The sequence below is a fragment of the Chaetomium tenue genome (assembly GCF_020726465.1).
Source record: "Chaetomium tenue strain MPI-SDFR-AT-0079 chromosome Unknown F5144scaffold_2, whole genome shotgun sequence".
Classification (NCBI taxonomy): domain Eukaryota; kingdom Fungi; phylum Ascomycota; class Sordariomycetes; order Sordariales; family Chaetomiaceae; genus Chaetomium; species Chaetomium tenue.
In genome coordinates this window covers 2,826,802-2,844,777 of record NW_027117330.1, presented here as the reverse complement: position 1 = coordinate 2,844,777, position 17,976 = coordinate 2,826,802, and the positions used below count along the sequence as shown (strand labels likewise).

General features: G+C 57.0%; 8 protein-coding genes across 8 annotated transcripts; 6 read left to right on the top strand and 2 right to left on the bottom strand.

Annotated features, from left to right (window-relative positions):
* Nucleotides 1-823: 823 nt before the first annotated feature.
* On the bottom strand, nt 824-3,531 carry F5144DRAFT_641753 (uncharacterized protein). The gene is made up of 2 exons (XM_066792779.1): nt 3,055-3,531; nt 824-3,003 (listed from the first exon to the last, which is right to left on the bottom strand). Exons 1-2 carry the CDS (start codon nt 3,210-3,212, stop codon nt 1,074-1,076), a joined length of 2,088 nt encoding a protein of 695 aa, XP_066646621.1. The 5' UTR covers nt 3,213-3,531; the 3' UTR covers nt 824-1,073.
* Nucleotides 3,532-4,202: 671 nt separating this feature from the next.
* Nucleotides 4,203-5,742, top strand: F5144DRAFT_562411 (uncharacterized protein). The gene has a single exon (XM_066788317.1). The coding sequence runs from the start codon at nt 4,578-4,580 to the stop codon at nt 5,424-5,426; it is 849 nt and encodes a 282-aa protein (XP_066646620.1). The 5' UTR covers nt 4,203-4,577; the 3' UTR covers nt 5,427-5,742.
* Nucleotides 5,743-6,463: 721 nt separating this feature from the next.
* Nucleotides 6,464-8,573, top strand: F5144DRAFT_599726 (uncharacterized protein; the record flags this gene model as incomplete). The annotated part of the gene is made up of 2 exons (XM_066791030.1): nt 6,464-6,624; nt 6,686-8,573. The coding sequence occupies 2 exons, from the start codon at nt 6,464-6,466 to the stop codon at nt 8,571-8,573; spliced, it is 2,049 nt and encodes a 682-aa protein (XP_066646619.1).
* Nucleotides 8,574-9,040: 467 nt separating this feature from the next.
* Nucleotides 9,041-9,380, top strand: F5144DRAFT_599725 (nucleolar RNA-binding protein; the record flags this gene model as incomplete). Its single annotated transcript, XM_066791029.1, has 2 exons — nt 9,041-9,199; nt 9,282-9,380. The coding sequence occupies 2 exons, from the start codon at nt 9,041-9,043 to the stop codon at nt 9,378-9,380; spliced, it is 258 nt and encodes an 85-aa protein (XP_066646618.1).
* Nucleotides 9,381-9,723: 343 nt separating this feature from the next.
* On the bottom strand, nt 9,724-11,328 carry F5144DRAFT_485054 (Nin one binding Zn-ribbon like-domain-containing protein; the record flags this gene model as incomplete). The annotated part of the gene is made up of 5 exons (XM_066785481.1): nt 9,724-10,204; nt 10,251-10,386; nt 10,441-10,765; nt 10,820-11,016; nt 11,073-11,328. 5 exons carry the CDS (start codon nt 11,326-11,328, stop codon nt 9,724-9,726), a joined length of 1,395 nt encoding a protein of 464 aa, XP_066646617.1.
* Nucleotides 11,329-11,598: 270 nt separating this feature from the next.
* F5144DRAFT_562405 (heterokaryon incompatibility protein-domain-containing protein) lies at nt 11,599-14,013 on the top strand. Its single transcript, XM_066788316.1, has 4 exons — nt 11,599-11,840; nt 11,948-12,457; nt 12,520-12,760; nt 12,820-14,013. Exons 2-4 carry the CDS (start codon nt 11,954-11,956, stop codon nt 13,986-13,988), a joined length of 1,914 nt encoding a protein of 637 aa, XP_066646616.1. The 5' UTR covers nt 11,599-11,840; nt 11,948-11,953; the 3' UTR covers nt 13,989-14,013.
* Nucleotides 14,014-14,446: 433 nt separating this feature from the next.
* On the top strand, nt 14,447-16,391 carry F5144DRAFT_641723 (uncharacterized protein; the record flags this gene model as incomplete). The annotated part of the gene is made up of 2 exons (XM_066792778.1): nt 14,447-15,271; nt 15,328-16,391. 2 exons carry the CDS (start codon nt 14,447-14,449, stop codon nt 16,099-16,101), a joined length of 1,599 nt encoding a protein of 532 aa, XP_066646615.1. The 3' UTR covers nt 16,102-16,391.
* Nucleotides 16,332-17,920, top strand: F5144DRAFT_121142 (uncharacterized protein). Its single transcript, XM_066782212.1, has one exon. The coding sequence runs from the start codon at nt 16,488-16,490 to the stop codon at nt 17,853-17,855; it is 1,368 nt and encodes a 455-aa protein (XP_066646614.1). The 5' UTR covers nt 16,332-16,487; the 3' UTR covers nt 17,856-17,920.
* Nucleotides 17,921-17,976: the final 56 nt, after the last annotated feature.

Here is a 17,976-nt window from a genome sequence, read left to right as displayed (position 1 = left end):
TCTCTATTTGGCGAGCATTGCGATTTCTTGTTGCCAACTTGTTCCTCGAAAGTCGAAACCCCGACAGCATGCATGATTCTGAGGAATCAAGCCAGCTGAAAAAGCCCGGCCATGCCCGTACCCGGGCTTGGCTCTTCCCGGGAGGTGCACCCGAGACCGATGAACCACCCCAAAACACCCACTTGCATCCATCCCATCCATTTCCATCCCACACCAGCCGGGCATGACCACCTGGCACTTGCATATCACCGAGACATGCAGTGGCTTGCACTTGGGATGGTTTGCAGGCTGGTCCGCGCCCGATATGCGAACCATATGCAAGGTACCGGAGGTCCAAAAGGCCCTTGAACCAAGCCGACGCCTTCGATCACTGGTTGGCGGACACAATGTAAGCCACACCGGCCGGCCGCGGATGCGAGGGTGAGGTTGATGCCCAAGGTCTGCCCAACCGTGACCTTTCCAGGACAAACCTGTCACGCGGTGGATGGAGCGGGCGGAACGGGGCGGGAGACGAGGGGAAGTGGTGCAAACAGGGAGGAAGGGTTATCACACACGGAATTGGCGGGCAAGGGACGCGGGAAGACACGAAAGAGTGGGAAATTGGTGTGGGCAAACTTGTTGGGGATGCGATGATTCCATAGCCAAACTGACTGGTCTCAAAAACCTCATTTTCATCAATACCATCAGAGCTCGAGAGCGAGGGACCCGAGTTGAAACTTGTTCTTCAGCCATTAATTATGGTATTGAAAGAGAGGTACCTAGTTAGGTGCCGAGAACACTGAAATAGATCCCAAATATTGGGTACCTGAAAGCCTAAAGGCCTGAAAGCGCACTGCGCCTTGCTATGATCATCATCCACTTGGATACACCCAGATCATCATTAGGTGGTGACTTTTGTCCACAGATGCCCAACCAACAATTTTCGAACGCGTATGCCAAAACCCAAACCAAGTAGAACACCGACGTAAGAGGAAAAGCCCCTATATCTTCCCGTCGCAGTAGCCCCGAACACCAAACCCATCATGTCCCCATCCCCATCACTGTCCAACCCCCAACTCAACCCCAACGAAAAATCACAACCCAGCCCCCCGCCGCCCATCCCCCTCCGCACCCGCATCCCCACCCGCACCGGGCGTCCTCCGAGTCCTCCTCCCGCCCCTCCTCCCCCTCCCACCACCACCACCACCATTACCACTATTACCACCACCATTACCACCACCACCATTACCACCACCACCATTACCACGCCGCCGCCGCCCACCCCCACTCCCACCTGCACCCCCCATACCATCCCCACCTGCACCACCGTCGATCCCGACCGCCACCTCCGGATGCTTCCTCTTGACATGCGCCCGCAGGTTATCCTCCCTGGTATAGGATATGTCACACCACTCACACCGGAACTGGGGCCCCGGCGCCTGGCCCGTTTTGGCGCGGTGGCCTTTGGTGCGCTCGTGCCGCGCCATTTTGTATTGCTGGCCTGGGCCCTCGGGGGTGAAATCGCAGTGGGGGCAGTGGAGGGGGGGTTCGGCTTGTTGGTTTTGGGGGGTTTGGGGTTGAGGGTGGTGGGGGTGTTGAGGGTGGTGGGGGTGTTGAGGGTGCTGAGGGTGTTGAACGTGGTGCTGGTGGGTGTGAGGGTATTGAGGGTGTTGAGGGTGGGGGTTGTGGTTGGGAGGACGCATGGGTGTTGGCGGTGGTTGCGGCACTGGGGCGTTGTGGGTTTGGGGGGAGTTGGTGGGTGTTGGGTGGGTGTTGAAGTGCCCGTGGGTTGGTACCATTCGGCCGTTGGAATAGCCATCACGCGTGAGGAAGGTGGGGATGGCCTCTACACCGACGTTGTATAAGTCGGAGAGTTGCTGGCTCTGTGGCATGAACGGTTGTGACCCAAAATGGTAGGCGGAATCTCGGGGGCGGTAGGACTGGTCGTATGAAGGGGTCCGAATTACGGGAGGATGGCTTGCCATAGTCATCGTTGACGAATATTCCCAACCGCTGGCGGCCGGCTCCCTGCTGGCGTTTCCGGGCAGCTCTAGTGGTGGCATGGACTGTGAGGGTGGGAGGGATGTCGCAGGGCTCATGAATGGCCCGGGCACAACGCCCTCCATTTCCGCGACCTGGTCATACGCTCGTGGCTGGCCCCATTCTGGCGTTCCCAGCCCCGAGCTCGGAATATCTGCCGCGAGTTCCGCTCTGTAGTCACTTGGGTATTGCGGAGTGGACTGGGGCGCGTTCCACGGTGTATCGCTTGGCTCGTACTCCATGGGAGAAGATGTGGTTTCTGGTGCAAATGACGGAAAGCCGATGCCGCCAGCACTCATTACGTCCGGGGTCAACGCGGAGACAGCGCTCGACATGGAGGATTGAGGTGTGGCGAAGAAGCCGCTGCCCTGATGAGACATCGTAGATGTGGCTAGGCTTGGGTTGGTCCGGGGGGGCGTCGGGGCTTGACCCGAATATCGCGCCATGATATGGGCATTCGGCGCCGGGGCCGGAGGAACAGGCCGATACAAGCTGGGAGGTTGAGTTTGACCTCGACCGAATGCCAGGTGCGGCTCGCTTGGGGGGCTAGAATCCGCGAGCTCGTGCCGAGCGTGGAACCCTTGGGGATACGAAGAAGAAGTCGAGCGAACACCAACTTGTGTTTCTTGGCTCAGAAACGACGTCCCACTCATCTCAGGGATGAAGGCAGAATTATCGAGTTCAGTGGGCTCGTCGTTGGGCGGTGTTGTCGGATGTCCACTGCGTCCAGAAGGATGACGTTCGTAAAGCGATCCGCGTGATGCATTGGATCCCGACCAGGATGACCTCTGAGGTCTGGTTCGTGCCCTGAGGGATGCCGCTTGTGTCCTGAGACTGCCAAAGAAGGACTTCGTCAGCCTGGTCCAGGTGCTTTGTCCACATCGGCATTGGCACGGCTCTAGGCTGGCCACCAAAGCCTCGAGGTGGGCATAGCGCTCCTCGCACAAACGTGTGGTGTGGACACACTCTCCGAGATCATGAGGCCTAGCGGTCTCTTAGATCGAAGCGTGCTTGGCCAATATTGGGAAGACTTACTGATTGTTGTGGTTCAGATATGCAGCCGTGAGCGACGAGTCCGAAGCCGCGTATGGTGGCGGTGGAGTAAGCGGTTCCCCTTCAGGGCCGGCGTACATGGCAAAATCATTGCAATCGAATGGGGGAGCAGAAGCAGGGGAACGATATGGAGGGGCCATGGCAAGAGTGTTTGTCGTTGGTTATCTGCACGATGTTCCTCAGATATCGTCTGATAGTTTGTGAAATTGAGGAAGAAGTGGCGGAGCACGGTGGCAACTCTTATAATGAAGGGTTTGAATGGAACATGAGTGATGTGACCGCCCACCGGGGCTCGTTGTGTCGCGGCGACGACAGGACAATGTCCCCGCATGGACAACAACTTGCTAGGTCGAGGACCTTCCTGGAGCAGACAGGTTCGGTCGCCCCGCTTCAAAGTCCATTTCCCAAAACTGGACGCAAGTTCAACAAAAAGGCACATGGTGCGCGGATTGTGATTGATCGGGGGTTGCTTCCGGGGAAGATAGCGTGATGGTCCCGTTATGATCGGAGCGCGACGGGAACATTGATGACCAATTGGTTGGAGCTCCGCGGCGAAAGGGAACAGTAACAGTAGCCCCTGCTTATCCAAGGTCTGTCGCGGATGCCTTCGGATGGCTAGCAGGAGGAGCACTAGGTCATGCTGACTTGGGACGGGACGTATTGACCGAGGACTAGTCACGATTGGTGTCAGGACATCTCAACGGCTTGGCACTGCTGGGTTGCTGTCAACTGGAAGTGCTGACCGGTTGGTAGGTTGGTAGGTCATTGTCACTATGGACTATGTGATGAGGATGCCATTGCCGAGCTCCCTGGGCTAGGTCGAACGCGTCAGTTGACTGTGGGGCCACGGTCGATGTAGTATCTCGTAGGTGCTTCGTAATATCTCTCGGGGGGGGGGGGGGGACTGAAAGGAGTCGGTCGGGACGCACAGGAACTGGCCTGCGGGTTGGTTGCTGAAAACAGAAATGCGGCCATTGCCCGGTGTTGGCGCCATCCTGATCGGTAGTTCTCATAATCCCATTGCTGATGCGGGACTCAGGGGCCGAACTTGTTTGTGTGGCCAGCGCCCAAAACAACGCGGGAAGTTCTGGGGCCGAAAAATCACAAAACGACGCCAGAACGTGAGAACAAGAGAGTTGAAGACCGGGCTTATTTTACTTTATACAAATGTCCATATTTGCACCGCCACGATCCTTTTCAGCTCCATTTCCATACTATGACTTAACAGGTCATTTTTCCCTGGGCGTCGCCGTCGACTCCAAGTTTGTCGATTCTGAGCTCAGCTCCGGCGAAGTGAAGTAGGAAAATGATCCAATCAGGTTCCCTGGCCCAGAGCCTCGCTGCAGTGAACCCATGATCGTGACCCGAGTTGGGAAGAGCGGCGTTGCATCACAGCGGCTATTGAGAGGCTGGCCCGCCCTAGGGCAGGAGCTGAATCGGAGTCGGTCCACGCTTTCTTCTTGCCTGCTGGCTCTTGAGTTGCGAGATCATAACATCATTGAACAATGATTATTGTGGCAGGCGAGGGTTGTTGCGATTACGACAAAGCATGCTGCATATTCGTAATTGTTGGCCGATTCCAATTGTCATCCATGATTGAACCTACACTAGAAAAGCTGCCCACCCCCGCCGGGTTGCCTTGCGTTTGTTTCGATTTCCGAGCAGAACGCGAAAGGGAGGAGCGGGGGATGTCGAGACCAACTTGCTTTTTCGCTCTGTTTGGGGCCCATGATTGGGTGGTGAGCAGACCGAGACTTATGCAGGTTAACCGCCCGCTCTTGCCTCGTGCCCCAAAGGAAGACCCGGGCAATTTGCGCTTGTGCCCGGTTGATGTGGTGCGCGCAATTGCTTGGGTGTGTCCAAGTTTGTCGCCGCGGACCAACAGGACCAGCAGGACGCCGACCAGCCAGCAAATTGTCAACCATCAAGTCGGAACACCTCAATTCATCGCCATCTCCCAAGTTGCCGTGGCCTGCAAATGGACAAACATCAATGCCACAAGGGAAAAAATTACTCGTGATAGAGTGCCCACGGAGGATTGCAGGCAAGTTGCCATTGAGCACCTGCCGCTGCTGATTAAATGTACGAATACCTACCAGCACTGGGGAACGTGTGGAAAGACGGAAGCGATCAATGCGGTGTGTTGTATTTGGCTCAGCGACAATGTGTCACGTCCACTCGGGATTTCCACTACTCTGGCGGTTTCAATATATGATATAGAAACCCGATCTTGCAAGACAATGGAACTCGTCGTACTAGAAACAGGGGTGTTGTTTGATGGACTCGGAAAAGTTAGCAGAGGTGGGTGCGCGGGTCCGCCAAGCGCTCACGCATTTAGAGGACACAATTGGTAGTGTCAACATCAGCTCGACAACAAAATGGGTTCATCCGGTTTATTGTTAAAGTATCAGTTAGCCACTCGTGGACATGGAGCGACACGTCCACCACAACTGCCCATACCGTCAAACATCATCGTGTTGTAGACAAAGCCGGAGTAGTCGTCGTTCGGTTCATGCTCGAAACATCGAGTCATCGGCCGAGAACGGCAGAAAGCGGCTAAAAAGACACGGAATGCCTTCGCCGACAATGGGATGAGGGTTGGAAGGGGCGCCGAGTTGACCGTGCGTCCCGTCCTCCGGCGTTCTTGAGCCCGGAGGCCTCGGCCATGCTGACCCGGACACTTGCCGGATTGTGGTATTGTGGTGGCCGGGAGAGCACCGCCTCACTGAAACTGCGCCGCATGTTCCACTGGGAAACATGCCACTAAACCTCTCCAGGTTAGCTGGCGCTGGCTGGTGAGCCAGGCTGACCGACCACGCCAATCTGCACAGCGCAAAGAATGCGCAGCACGCCAGCACCCCAACTTCGTCTGCACCCCATTTCCGTCGGCCGCTGCCGCTGCAGGAGCAAGCGTGAGCGTGGTCGAGGCCTCGCATTCAGGGCTGTCGCTCCAATGAGAGACCCTCTTGCTCGTGTTCCTGCGGGTCATCCTCCCAATCAACACGATTGCGCACTCATTGCCCAGGCAGCAAACCAGACCTCAAGCTGCCTTGCAGATCGGCAGACAGTCCACCCGCTTTCCCGGAGCTCTTTTTGGCCAACAAGATGGTTCCCTTTTGATGCATGTCACCCTTCTTACTCCGAAATGTGACCACATCTCCAGCCTTGTGGGCCCCGAGAGGGTGCCCTGGCCTCTCCTGCGCTGCCTGTGCCCCTCCCTGTGTCCCAATGCCCCCCGCGAGGACCCCCCTCCGCATCCCATTTGCGAGTTAAAACGGCACCAACACACCCTTCCTTCCCCATCTTCCCGTTTTCCTTCTCCCACGGCTATCAATCGTACCAGTGCTTCGCCTAATGCCCTTGGCCCCTCGCCATTGAACCTGTCTCCATCATGGTCCCGACGGATAGGGGAAGACGACCCCTGCGGGGTAACGATAGCTTGGATGACGACGACTGGACTTTCTACAGCGACGCTGAAAGTATCTCCAGCTGTTCTACCCTGTCGTACCATTACTTCCAGACGCCAGACGGAGGCGACCGGCCGCCCTTATTGTGAGTGTTCATGATAGGTTATCCATGGCTAGTATTGATGTACTGACGCGGCGCTTGTTAGTCGTCTCAAACGTGAAGAGCAGGAAAGCCTCGTCTACGAAGCATGGAACGTTTATTACTACCCGGCCAAGCGAGAGGCACAATATGGCCGCAAAGCGTTTGGGATCACGTCTCAGGACTTCGAGGAGGTGGCTAGCCGCACCGAACTGAGGCGCCAACCATCTGTGCAATCAGAACTGAGAGACATGCACCTGAACGCCATTGAGGGGTTCAGGGCGGAACACAAACGATGCTGGGCCGCGCGAGCGATCCGTGGGAAGGGCAAGACTTATGAACAGTATGTCGACGAGAGATGTCGCGCCGCCCCGGCCGAGGTCAGAAAGACTGTGACGGACCTCCTTTTTGACAAGGGCAAGGCGACATCAAACCGTTACCGGACGCGAACTTGGACTGTTGTCGCGATGCGGGAGCAGCTGCAGGACCGGTTCGCCGAAACCGACTTCACCGAAGTGAAACGGCACAAGGTCCGGTTCTGGAAGAACCCAAAACCCCAAGAACACTTGCTGTATACCGTGGTCATCCGAGGCGCTGCGACCAAGGCTGTCCCCGAGGGTCAAGATTGCCTCACCACCTTCTCTCCGACCTCCAACCCCTGGCTGTACTGCGACAATGACGAAAGACGCCGGAGAACACGCGAGGAGCGCGAGCGACGAGACGCCGCTCGCCAAAAGCGGCGCACATTGTCACCCTCATTCAGAGCTCCGTCGCCGTCATATCGGGCCCGGTCGCCATCGTACCGCGCCCGATCGGTGTCACGCCGAGCCCGAACACGCTCCGTCTCACCACCCTCGTACCGCAGCTGGGGGAGCCGCTACGATTCGCCGCCGCCCTCGGTCCGGTTGTCCCGCAGCGATAGCCCCCCTCCGTACCGGTCCTCCAGCCCGCGCGTATCCCCACTCCCCAGCCGCTCCCCCAGCGTCCGCATCCGCGTCGTCCCGCGCTACACCCCAACCAACTTCGACGACACCCCCTTCCCCCCCACCCCGCCCGAATCATTCACCCCACCGCCGGGCGTCTCAGCGTACCACCGCCCGGGAATGTTCGCGCCACCGCCGCCGCCGCCCTTCCCGGGCCCGGCCGTTACCAGCCCGTTCCAACCACGCATTCCCATGCCGGGGTACCCGGGCATGACGGGCGGGCACCGGCCGTCGCGGATCATCGACCCGCCCACACCGGCGGACTGCCCCAACTGCCACACCACAGGCACCGCGTCGTGCGTGCACCACCCGCGCGCCCAGCCCTGCCGCAGGCCCGTACTCTGGCACGCCGGCATCGCCTACCACCCGCCCTGCTTCTTCTGCGCGACCTCCCGCCGCTCGTCCCTGCCCGGCGCTTCCCCCTACTTCCACCACAACAGCGGATATGACAACCCCCCATCCTTCATCGACACCCGCCCCCCCAGCACCAGCGCGCACACCGGCTTCAACAACCTCAACTTCACCCCCCCCTACCCCCCAGTCCCGGTCCCTCCCGCCGGCACCTACACCTACCCGCACCAGACCATCCACACCCGCACCACCCCCTTCCCCATCCCCCCACCACCCCCACCACGCATGATGCCCATGCCCATGCCCATGCCCACCTCCCTCTCCTCCCCCATGCCCCCACCCATGCCCCGCGGCCCCGGCTCGGCCTGCAGCTCGCGCCCCGCCAGCTGGTTCCCGGACTCGCCGGGCCCGATGCCCGCCGCGCCGAATCCCTTTTCGCCGCTGTCTACGCCGCCGCTGACGAGCGCGGGTGGGTCCAGTGTGGGCGGGTCGAGTGTGGTGGGGGCGGAGAGTCCGGTGGTGGAGGAGAGGGTGCGGACGCCGGTGGTGGTGGCGGTGGAGGGGGAGGGGGGGGTGGTGAGGGTTGGTGGGGAGGAGGAGGGTGGTGATGGGTTGGAGTAGGCTGGCTTTTTTGTTGTTTTTTTGGATCGGAGGAGTTGGTTGCGTGTGGGGGTTGTGGGTTGGTTCTTCTTTTTCTTCAGTGGTATAGTGATTGGGGTTCAAGGGGGATTTTGGTTTGATGATGTGATACGATTATTATGATGCTTTGGTATATTCTTCTTCATGATGTACTTTCGGGCTGTATTTCTGTTAGTCGGCCGCTTTATCAACATGATCGTTTTTACAAAGAATGATAAAGATGTCAGTGCTGTATCGATGAGAGAGAGGTGCTCAAAATGTGATGGCTGCCAGGTTGCCAAGCAACAGACCCACTATTATTACACTCTTCCATCCAATGTGGAGCCAACCCTTCCATCCTCAATTGGCGAAAAATTTCCATGCAAACCAGACTTCGATTCAACCACGAACCCATCACCACCACAACAACAACACCACCCCGTCCACGAATACCCCCTCCAACCGCAAACATGCATCTGATGTACCTCCCCGAGAGCAACGGCACCGTCCGGCGCTACACGCTCAAGAAGGTCATGGACGGCCAGGTGACCAAGTCGGCGCACCCGGCGCGCTTCTCCCCCGACGACAAGTGGTCGCGGCACCGCATTGCGATCCGCAAGAGGTTCGCTGTACTTCTGGCGCAGCAGAGTACGTTGACCCCTATCCATCGCCTTTGGAGTTTGACGTAACCGAGACTGACGTTTTGGGTAGAGTAAATGCGCGGTCATGATACCTCTCGATGTTTCGGGCGACAAGCCGGGCGGGCGATACCAGGACAGCCACGGCAACGAGGCGGACGATCGAACTTGATGGTTGGTCGGGATCTGATCGGGGTCCAATGATGAGGAGTTGGAGAAGGACATCAACTGCTTTCGACCGGATTCGCACCCCTGGGAATAGCGGATGGTCGAGGACGCCGGCTGGTGAAAACTCTGGAGCCAATGGCGGATGGCGTGAGGAGGATGCACCTGCCTCGGCTTCGGGCATGGATGCAAAAATGGGTTGGCGTTGACTGGGTCCGGGGCTTTACATTCATGGCGTTTTCTGGTCTTCACATGCTTGTTCAGTCAAGCAAGAATAAAATAATCGCGTTGGCACACACTGTCCGCCGATTCTCAACATTCCCGTGGTATCTTTGACTTTTACTCCACCATCACTTCCTCTTCTTGGCGTTAACATTACGCCCTGCGCCGACCTTGATCCTGCCGCCCCCCGAGGTTCTAGAGCCCCCGAGAATGCTAGGTAGATAGTCCTGGTCCATGATATCCCGGGTCTTCAGCCGGCGCTCCTCATCCAGCTTTTTGGTGTACTCCTTCTGGTCTTCCGCAAAGATCAGCTCCTTGCCCCATCCGTTCTTGCCGCCTCCTTTGGCATTGCTTTTTCCGCTCGCTGAACCGTGGGTCGGCTTAGGAATGCTAAACACGTTGCCCCGGTTATTGTACTGGAAATTTTTCTTGAGGTGCAGTGTGAAGTTGCCGCCGGAATCGGTGCTACATGAGACCCGCGTCAAAGTGGGCTGCCCGCAGGACGGGCAGAACTGCTTAGACATGTCCCGGCATATTTTGAAGCAGCCGTGGCACCGCAAGACCCAGGTCTTGAGGTATGTAATGCGGGCCAGGCCCGTATCCAACAGGCTAAGGCTGTCAGCACGTCCCTGCTCACTTTGCAAAGCGCACTTACTTCAAATTTATCCTCAGAGCCACGTTCCGCATGGCCATATCTCCGGTGATCAAGGCTGCTTGGAGCACACGTTGTACTGTTTGAGGGGCAGTGTGTGCATTTTCCCTGGCTTGGTACTTTTTGATGTTGCTTGGTGCTGTGATTATCTGGTCAGCGAATGTACTTGGATGGTGATTGGGAGCAAACCTACTGATCCATTCTCCATCGCCATCATCTTCTGATGACTCCTCCACATCCTCGGTGGTCGCGTCTTCGGATTTAGTTGGATTCAACCCAAGGTCTTGTAGTTGCTCGGTGACCACCTCGGTCGTTGGTTCATCCGAGGGAGTAGGGTCTTCTGCAACATCAGGCGCAGCATCATCCGCCCCGTTGGTCACCTCTGGGGTTTCAGTTGACGATTCAGCATCTGTCGAAGCTCCTGTAATGGCTGGCACGGCGTCACCAGCCTCATCGTCGGCCTTTCCCGGGGGTTTCCCATTCACCCCCTTCTGGTTCGGCTCCCGCCTCAACCGCCACTAAACCGCTTTGTCAGATAAGCGCAACCGAGCCGCCAGCCTAGAGCAACGTACATCACCGCCATTTCTCTCGATCTCCAAATCGTACGTAAGCGCGAGAAGATGGATATCAGGCTTCGACAACACCTCCAGGTCGCCAGTTCGCCGCGCGAAGTTGGTAACGAACTGGATGGACTCAGGTCGAGGGTTCCGGAGCTTGAGAAACGGGGATAGGGTGGTTTCGAATCGAGATCTTGTTGCCGCGTCGCGAACTAATCTTGAGTGAGCAAGGGGACGCACGGGCTTAGGAGTAGTATGGCTGGCGCACTCTCTGAAACCACAGCGGGGATGGTGTAAAGTTCGTCGGCTTGAGCGAGCAGGGTCGAGACTGTTGGGTCGTTGTTGATGATGGCGTTTGCATCTATGACGAGAGAGTGGATAGGTTTCGAGGGTGCCGTTGTCGGCGTTGTTGTAGACGGCGAGGACGAGGTAGGCGCACTGGTCGCCGTTTCGATCGTGGTGGGGGCGGGGTTCTGCACCTCGTTCTGCGCTTGCGCAACGGGTTCGCTTGCTGTTTCCTCCATGGTTGAAATGGCTGCGGTCGCCGGTACAAAACGACTTGCAGTCCAGTGCGATGCCCGAGAGTATGTATCTTTCCGACTTTTAGCTCGGCTTTCAAGTTCTGTCGTCAATGCCCCAGGATCGAGGAACAATGGCCCCTCGATTTTCCAAAATTCAAGTGGGGGCTGTCGGCAGAATTCTGAGCAACACTGGGCGGTGAGGACGACCATGTGCTTCGAGGCGTACAAGGACCCACTGTTCCAGAATTTCATTTTACCTGTATAACACATACAAACGAACCGTGAAACATGAAACTTACATGGACACTGCAACTGCCTATCTCAGGCGCATCTTCTTTCGATCGAACCGTAACGACCCCGGGTCACGAGTGTCATACAAAGTGAGGGACACCATGTCAGAGAATGCCATTGGCGAGCCCCCAGGCGGGGGCACCCGATCTATTGAAACCACGCCGAATTTGGAACGGAGCTGAAGGTTGAGGATCTGGGGCTGAGGAAACCCAACATAAAGACAGGTATGCACGGCCGAGGCTTCTCTTCTTCTTCGTCCCTCTTATGCCAACTCGTATCTTTTCCTTGTCTTCGTGCTGTCGGGGTTCTCAATACCCGTCGTTTTCAAAAGGTTATCATGGCTCTCACATACCAATACGAGCGGCTCACACATGACGATGAAATCAGGCTGCTGCACTTGGAGCCTGGGTCGGGCGACGACATTCACTTCACTCTCCATCCTGTAAGGTTAGGTGACAGGCCTCCGTACGAGGCGATATCCTACTGTTGGGGTGATCCCAAGGACACTTGCATGGTGTACTGCGACGGTAAGACGCTGCACATAACAAAAAGCCTCTACACCGGCCTCAGACGACTTCGGAAGGACGATGAAGTGCGAGTTCTTTGGGCAGATGCGGTCTGTATCGACCAGAAGTGCACCGCGGAAAAGAACGTACAGGTCGCTCTCATGAATCGCATCTACTCGCAACCAAGCAGTGTTCTCATTTGGCTGGGTGACGATACTTCCGGACTCGAGGGCCTCCACGAGTGTATCCAAGGCGCACTTGATGTCCTACCACCGGATCATTTTGAGTTTGAGGAATTATACGCCGTCTCCAAGAGGATATTCCGGGAAGCCAGCGTAAGTCCCGCCATCTTCAATAGAGCATCGCCACAATAGCTAATGTTACCCACTGAGCTCAGCAACTACGAGCAGCCGACAAGCCCAACTTCAATGACCACGACTGGCGCCCTATCACAAACCTCCTTCATCGGCCTTGGTTCGATAGACGGTGGATCATTCAGGAGGTTACGCTTGCGGACGACAGTGTACCCAGACTCGCCATATGCGGAGAAATCGAGTTTTCGTGGAACCAACTAGCCAGCGTGGCGTACAGACTCGCGTCCTACGGGATCACTCCCCTTCTCGCCGGGCTGTCCATCAGTAAGCTAACATGACTGAATCTGACTTCTAAGAATGAGGTTCTGACATGTACCGCTCAGTCAATTACCGCGCGCCTTACATGATGTCGTTTATGGCTGAAGGAGGCAGGCCCATCATGATGCTCGTAGCCCTTTCCATGACCTACCTCCTCAAGATGTACCGCAACACGGGGAACCTCGTCGACTGCGTGGTCGCCACCTCCTTGTTCAAGTGCGGCTTTTCACACGATCACCTCTACTCACTGCTGAGCTTGCCACAGAAGCCAAGCGGCGTGGTGGCGGATTACCGCCTCTCGATCGAGGACGTGTGCATGCAATTTGCCGAAACAACTCTCATCGTCGACCAGAACCCAAGACTCCTTAGCCTCGCGCCCCACACGTCCATTCGCACCGGGGGCCAGGAAGTCCAGCGCCTCGATCTGCCGTCTTGGGTCCCAGATCTGACATGCCAGGGACCGGTGAACCCGCTGGTGTCCTACACAATCCGGCCGCAGCTCTTTCATGCCGGAGGGAAGCAACCACCTAGCATTACCATGTCCTCCGACCGCAGGCGTTTGCACCTGAAGGGCCGTATCGTTGACAAGGTTGCAACGCGCGGTAGGGCCCAGGTAGATGTGCCCTGGCCCACCGCGGAAGACATCAAACCCAGGACTGGCTTCCACGTTTTCGTCAAGAAGCGTATGATGAACTGGTTGCAGGAATGCTATGAGGTCGCTGGAGAGGAGTATTCGAGGCAGAATAGCAAACAGGGGAGCGACCCTGCGGAAAAGAGCGGGGAACGAGCAGAGTTGAGGCGGCAGTTCCTCGAGACTCTACTCTGCGGCATGACTATGTTGCGGGATCCCATACCCGAGGAAGCGCTGGAGGCCACGCAGGTTTACGTCGACTATATCTTCGACTACTTCACCGACGACTACGTGTTGTCAACAGAAGTCAAGGAGACTATGTTGACGTACGGGGCGCTGATCGAGCAGTCGCTCTTGGCCATGGCTGAGGCTCGGTGTTTCTGCCGGACGGAACAAGGCCGGCTGGGCCAGGTACGCGCCGATGCGGTAGCGGGGGATCTCTTTGTGTGCATTGTCGGCGCCGAGGTACCCTTTCTTCTGCGGCCGAGTGCTGAGACGGAGGGGGCCTACACTCTCATCGGTGATGGCTTTCTCCAGGGCGTGATGCAGGGCGAAGCATTCTCGGATGCGCGGTACGAGACTATCGACATTACGATTGTGTAAGTAAGTGAATGATGAAACTCGGAGTTTAGTTCTAGTTCTACGTCTTATTCACCTCATGATCGTATTTAGCCCATGAAACATTTTCAAAACATGATAAATAACAGTTGAACCTATACCGACGAGTATTCAGAGAGCTTTGATTCACATTTCCTATTCACAACGCTATGAATCAAACAGGAAAGAAAAAAAGAAAAGGGGAAACCGAGGGGCGGCTTGAAGGTCTGAAGCGGGGAGAACGCGGGTAATTAAGTCTTCGCGAGAGTTTTCCGAACAGGATGGCTGCCTGAAATACGACCCCTGCTTGTTAACAGCAATCATAAGTCCCCCCTCTCCCTTCCCTCCCCTCCCTTTTCCCCAACGTTTTATGTCTCAAAAGACTTCACAAAGTCATACTTCATTTGCAAAGCCGCAGCCAACCAAGAGTCAACCGCCCAATCACCGCCGCCACAAGAACCACAATGGACGCCACCCTCACCCCCAAGCAAAAGAAGCGACTCCACGAAGTCGCCGACCTCATGCTCCAGATCTTCCACACCCTAGCCCGCATGCGCTACCTCGAGCCAGAATGGATCGAGCCCGGCCCGCACGACATCAGCGCGCTCATGCCGGTCTACAAATTCCTCAACATCGACCCAGCCATCATCTACCTCTACAGCATCCTACCCTACCTCAAGGACGCGGCGTACAAGCACGGCGTCGACTTTTTCCGCGGCGGCGAGTTTGTCGACTTTCGCGATAGGGAGGATGTCGAACAGGGCCGCAACCCGATGCACGACGACGAGCCGGAGTCGATGATGCGGCCGTGGATGACGCCGTTGTCGGCCGTCGGGAACCATAGCACCGCGCTGCTGTATGATGCGAAGCTGCATGTCATCGGCATTTATGGCCAGATGGATTCGGGTAGCTCGGATCCAAATTTGTATGAGGGGGCTATTTTCTCGACTGAGAATGAGGCGGGAGAACGGATTTATTTTAGGAAACGGGAGGACGGGACCGAGGAGCGCTGCGATGTGTCGGAGTGGGAGAAGCAACAAAGGAACTGGGACGGTAATGGCAGTGGGGATGAGGAGGAGGAGGAGAACGACGACGATGATGATGACGAAAATGATGGTGAAGATGAGGAAGAAGATGGCGACGAGGAAGAAGATGAAGAGGAGGAAGAGGAGGATGTAAATCACTGGGATGAGATGGATGCTAGGCCGGCTGGTAACGTTCTGCGAGATATCATCCGCTGGTACCACGAGCTGTTCGAGATTCCAGGAGATGGCGAGAGGACTCTGGACGTATGGGATAGAGAGCTCGTGGAGCCGATATATCGCAACACGGCTGGCCTAGCGAGGACTTTGACGGGGATGCCTTCCTTGTGGATAAGATGCGTGCTGAAGCTGTTAAGTCGGTCAAGGAGGATGCAGAGGAACCCTTACAGCAACTAGGGTCGCTTAAGGCCCAACTAGAGTGGGACAAAAAGAATGAGGAGTCGGTCATGCCGCAGAGGCTCGAAAAGCTCACCACTGCAACGACTGTCGACGAGGAGTGGGTTGTGCGGTGGGAAATCTGGCAGGCGGAACGGACGACTCGAGACCTGCAAAGCAGACTGAAAGAATTGGAAAGATCAATAGATGCGGGCGGTGGCCGTTTGGTGGCCGAGGATCTACCATTGCTGGAACTCAAGCACGTGGAAAAGAAGTTCCTCCAGACAAAACATCGCTTGGAACAACGGAAGCAGGCCGCCCTTGATCCTCAGAATCAAGACGAAATTCGCTCCCTCGAAAAAGAATTGGCGATCTACGAGAAGGCATATACCGCCAGTTTGGCTGATGCAGAACGTCTCTGTCCCGGAAAGCCCCCGTTGGAGCTAGATCCTGTTGAAAGAACAAGCGGACTGAATCTGAGAACGCGGTCCGAGGAATTGGCGAAGAGAATGGCGGATGGGGAGCGGAGTATGTCAGAGGTCCAACTTTGGATGGCCCAGCTTCCAGATGGCGCCGTCAAAGCGAGGAGGCTAGCTGAAAGCGTCGCCGAGGGGTTGAAGGGGGACATCGAGTGGTGCTCAAAAACACGCCAGAACTGTCTTGATGAGCTGGAAAAGCATTCGAGAGAAAGCTCGGGCTGATCCAGGGGCTGCGACATGGATCGGCTACGCGATGCCTTGGCGGTTGCGGGAACACCGATGAGCCCCGCCTGCATGAAGAGGAAACCCACGAAGTTCTCGTATTTCACTGACCCAGCCACGGTGGGGAACCGGCGGCTCTCCGAAATGGGCGGTCACTCCGTTACCCCTAGAGCTTGACGGATATCTCCATCATTCTATAAAACGAATGCGCTGTCCATTTTGCTCCGAGTTCATAGGCTTCCTCTATTGAGTTCGGTCTCGGCTCTAGTCACTCTTTCTCTCTCTTTCGGTTGAGGACCTAGCACGGCTTCACTCGTTGGGTAGATATCTACTACCTCCGTTCACATATCTGGTAGTGAGCTCGGCGTCCTTACCTTGACCAGACCATGGCCCCATCAACTATTCTCGCCTCGGCACTCGCCCTCCAGGCCATCGCTGGTGCCTACGCTGCACCTGGTACGAAGCTCAACACAAGGGCAGTCCGTCCTGACGAGCCCCCAGTTTTCGATGCGAAGCCCTTCCCCACCAACGGCACGGAGGAACCCTATATCCCTCCTCATGTGGACTCGCCGCACTTCCGCCTTTTTCTTGGTCCAGCGAGCGAGACGGGCGCTGCGGAAGGTCTTCAACCCCTCGAAGCAGCCTATGACTGTTTCGTCGGTGTTCTTGGCTGGAACTCGACGGGCCTATCGATACGGAACCCCAGCGAGCCGTACTGGAAAACTGAAATCTTTATGCAAGCAGAGATGGCCGGCGGCTTTAGTGGCCTCGCCCACTACAGCATGGACACGGGCAGAGCCTGGGTGCAGCTCCTTGACGGCGTGCTCACGGCTCCGGGCTTGACAGTGCACGAGCTAGGCCACGTGCTGCACTTCCACCAAGACAACAGCTTCTGGGGCGGCATGGTCAACGCGCAGGCCTGGGCCGAAGCCGTCGCCAACTGGGTGGCGGACACATACCTAACCTCAGACCTCTGCGCGGCATCCCGGGCCAAGCACAACCAACCCATCGGCGAAACCGTCTTCCACATCTACCGCACCGTCGGCGACTCGCACCTGACCATCGTCGACGCCACCAACATGCAGATCGGCAACCACTACGACGCCTGGCCCTTCTTCCACTACCTCGTGCTCAACCCGGACAACTGGCACGGGCTCGGCCGCGACGCGATGCTCACCCTCATCCGCAGCACGCCCGCCGGCGCGCCCGACGAGACGCCGTTGCACGTGCTGGAGCGCGTCCTGGACGGCACGGCCACGGTGCGCGAGGTGGTGGCCCGTTACTGGGCGCGCATGGCGTACGTCGATGTGGCGCACCCGCAGGCGCTGCGCGCGTTTGAGGAGAACAAGGCCTTCCTGCACAAGTCGAATTTTGATAAGGTCGAGGAGGGTCGGTATCGGGTCAAGTCGGAGCGGGCGCCGCGGTATATGGGCGCGAGTATGGCGGCGCTGGTGCCGGTGTCGGATGATGGCGCGGGGACGGTGGCGGTTAATGTCACGGCGGCGGAGGCGGGTGCGTCTTTGGTGGTTACGGTGGCTGTTCGGGATACGGTGTCGGGTAGTGTTCGGTATGTTGGGCTTGACGGCGGCGCGGGGTCCGTTGATATTGTGGCCGGGGAGGAGGCCACCTTGGTCGTGGTCAACGCACCTGAGGCGCTGCTCAAGTACGATGGAAATAATCTGGCGGGCAGTGAGGCGAACAAGGGGCTCGATTACTCCTTTACTGTCATTGGTGCTACGGTTTCTATGTACTAAGTCGTTGCTTTTGCACTGGATGCATATTCTTATGCATCATTTCTCAAGCCTTTTGTGTGATGCCCCAATCTCATTGGTGATGTTTCAGTCCCTCCCACACCCTCGCGTCGCATATCACGTC